The sequence below is a fragment of the Penaeus vannamei genome, chromosome 9 (genome assembly GCF_042767895.1).
Source record: "Penaeus vannamei isolate JL-2024 chromosome 9, ASM4276789v1, whole genome shotgun sequence".
NCBI classification, from domain to species: domain Eukaryota; kingdom Metazoa; phylum Arthropoda; class Malacostraca; order Decapoda; family Penaeidae; genus Penaeus; species Penaeus vannamei.
In genome coordinates, this window is record NC_091557.1 from 8,113,873 (window position 1) to 8,116,372 (window position 2,500).

At 59.2% G+C, this 2,500-nt stretch overlaps 1 protein-coding gene across 1 annotated transcript in view; it reads left to right on the forward strand.

Annotated features, from left to right (window-relative positions):
* LOC138862502 (trichohyalin-like) overlaps positions 1–2,500 on the forward strand; it is a 9,066-nt gene that overhangs the window by 5,733 nt on the left and 833 nt on the right. The window contains exons 2-3 of the mRNA XM_070124898.1: positions 250–2,106; positions 2,218–2,500. The exon at positions 2,218–2,500 is cut by the window's right edge and continues 135 nt beyond it. Of these exons, the coding sequence (XP_069980999.1) occupies positions 250–2,106; positions 2,218–2,500 (2,140 nt within the window). The remainder of the gene's footprint in view (positions 1–249; positions 2,107–2,217) is intronic.

A 2,500-nucleotide genomic window follows, 5' to 3' on the forward strand; every position in this document is an offset into this window, starting at 1 on the left:
CCTGGCTGCCATTCGGAAAATAAACGAACAGCAATACACAGCACTTCTTGCCTTTATCTCCTGATAGATGCTTCTGGGAACAAAGTCCTCAGCCCTTATCGGGTCCTCCTCGACACCAGCGCTGCTTGGCCCTCGTCGCTGGCTCGCCCACTGACAGCCGCGACACCCCTTCTTAGCTACCAGAGAACCGCTGCAGAAACCGCCGTGAGTTGCCAGAGAACCGCTGCTGAAACCGCCGTGAGTTGCCAGGGAACCGCCGCAGAAACCGCCGTGAGTTGTCAGAGAACCGCTGCAGGAACCGCCGTCAGTTGCCAGAGAACCGCTGCAGAAACCGGATTGAGTTGCCAGAGAACCGCTGCAGGAACCGCCGTCAGTTGCTAGAGAACCGCTACAGAAACCGCCGTGAGTTGCCAGAGAACCGCTGCAGGAACCGCCGTCAGTTGCCAGAGAACCGCTGCAGAAACCGGATTGAGTTGCCAGAGAACCGCCGTCAGTTGCCAGAGAACCGCTGCAGGAACCGGATTGAGTTGCCAGAGAACCGCTGCAGGAACCGCCGTCAATTGCCAGAGAACCGCTGCAGAAACCGCCGTCAGTTGCCAGAGAACCGCTGCAGAAACCGGAGTGAGTTGCCAGAGAACCGCTGCAGGAACCGCCGTGAGTTGCCAGAGAACCGCTGCAGAAACCGGATTGAGCTGCCAGAGAACCGCTGCAGGAACCGCCGTCAGTTGCCAGAGAACCGCTGCAGAAACCGGATTGAGTTGCCAGAGAACCGCTGCAGGAACCGCCGTGAGTTGCCAGAGAACCGCTGCAGAAACCGGATTGAGCTGCCAGAGAACCGCTGCAGGAACCGCCGTCAGTTGCCAGAGAACCGCTGCAGAAACCGGATTGAGTTGCTAGAGAACCGCTGCAGGAACCGCCGTCAGTTGCCAGAGAACCGCTGCAGAAACCGGATTGAGTTGCCAGAGAACCGCTGCAGGAACCGCCGTCAGTTGCCAGAGAACCGCTGCAGAAACCGGATTGAGTTGCCAGAGAACCGCTGCAGGAACCGCCGTCAGTTGCCAGAGAACCGCTGCAGAAACCGGATTGAGTTGCCAGAGAACCGCTGCAGGAACCGCCGTCAGTTGCCAGAGAACCGCTGCAGAAACCGGCGTGAGTTGCCAGAGAACCGCTGCAGAAACCGGATTGAGTTGCCAGAGAACCGCTGCAGGAACCGCCGTCAGTTGCCAGAGAACCGCTGCAGGAACCGGATTGAGTTGCCAGAGAACCGCTGCAGAAACCGCCGTGAGTTACCAGAGAACCTCTGCAGAAACCGGATTGAGTTGCCAGAGAACCGCTGCAGAAACCGCCGTGAGTTGCCAGAGAACCGCTGCAGAAACCGGATTGAGTTGCCAGAGAACCGCTGCAGAAACCGGATTGAGCTGCCAGAGAACCGCTGCAGGAACCGCCGTCAGTTGCCAGAGAACCGCTGCAGGAACCGCCGTCAGTTGCCAGAGAACCGCTGCAGAAACCGGATTGAGTTGCCAGAGAACCGCTGCAGGAACCGCCGTCAGTTGCCAGAGAACCGCTGCAGGAACCGCCGTCAGTTGCCAGAGAACCGCTGCAGAAACCGCCGTGAGTTGCCAGAGAACCGCTGCAGAAACCGGCGTGAGTTGCCAGAGAACCGCTGCAGGAACCGGATTGAGTTGCCAGAGAACCGCTGCAGAAACCGCCGTGAGTTGCCAGAGAACCGCTGCAGAAACCGCCGTGAGTTGCCAGAGAACCGCTGCAGAAACCGGATTGAGTTGCCAGAGAACCGCTGCAGGAACCGCCGTCAGTTGCCAGAGAACCGCTGCAGAAACCGGATTGAGTTGCCAGAGAACCGCTGCAGGAACCGCCGTCAGTTGCCAGAGAACCACTCCAAAAACCGCCGTGAGTTGCCAGAGAACCGCTGCAGAAACCGCCGTCAGTTGCCAGAGAACCGCTGCAGAAACCGGCGTGAGTTGCCAGAGAACCGCTGCAGGAACCGGATTGAGTTGCCAGAGAACCGCTGCAGAAACCGGCGTGAGTTGCCAGAGAACCGCTGCAGAAACCGCCGTGAGTTGCCAGAGAACCACCGCAGAAACCGCCGTGAGTTGCCAGAGAACCGCTGCAGAAACCGCCGTGAGTTGCCAGAGAACCACCGCAGAAACCGCCGTGAGTTGCCAGAGAACCACCGCAGAAACCGCCGTGAGTTGCCAGAGAACCACTGCAGAAACCGCCGTGAGTTGCCAGAGAACCGCTGCAGAAACCGCCGTGAGTTGCCAGAGAACCACCGCAGAAACCGTCGTGAGTTGCCAGAGAACCACCGCAGAAACCGCCGTGAGTTGCCAGAGAACCACCGCAGAAACCGCCGTGAGTTGCCAGAGAACCACCGCAGAAACCGCCGTGAGTTGCCAGAGAACCACCGCAGAAACCGTCGTGAGTTGCCAGAGAACCGCCGCAGAAACCGCTGTGAGTTGCCAGAGAACCGCTGCAGAAACCG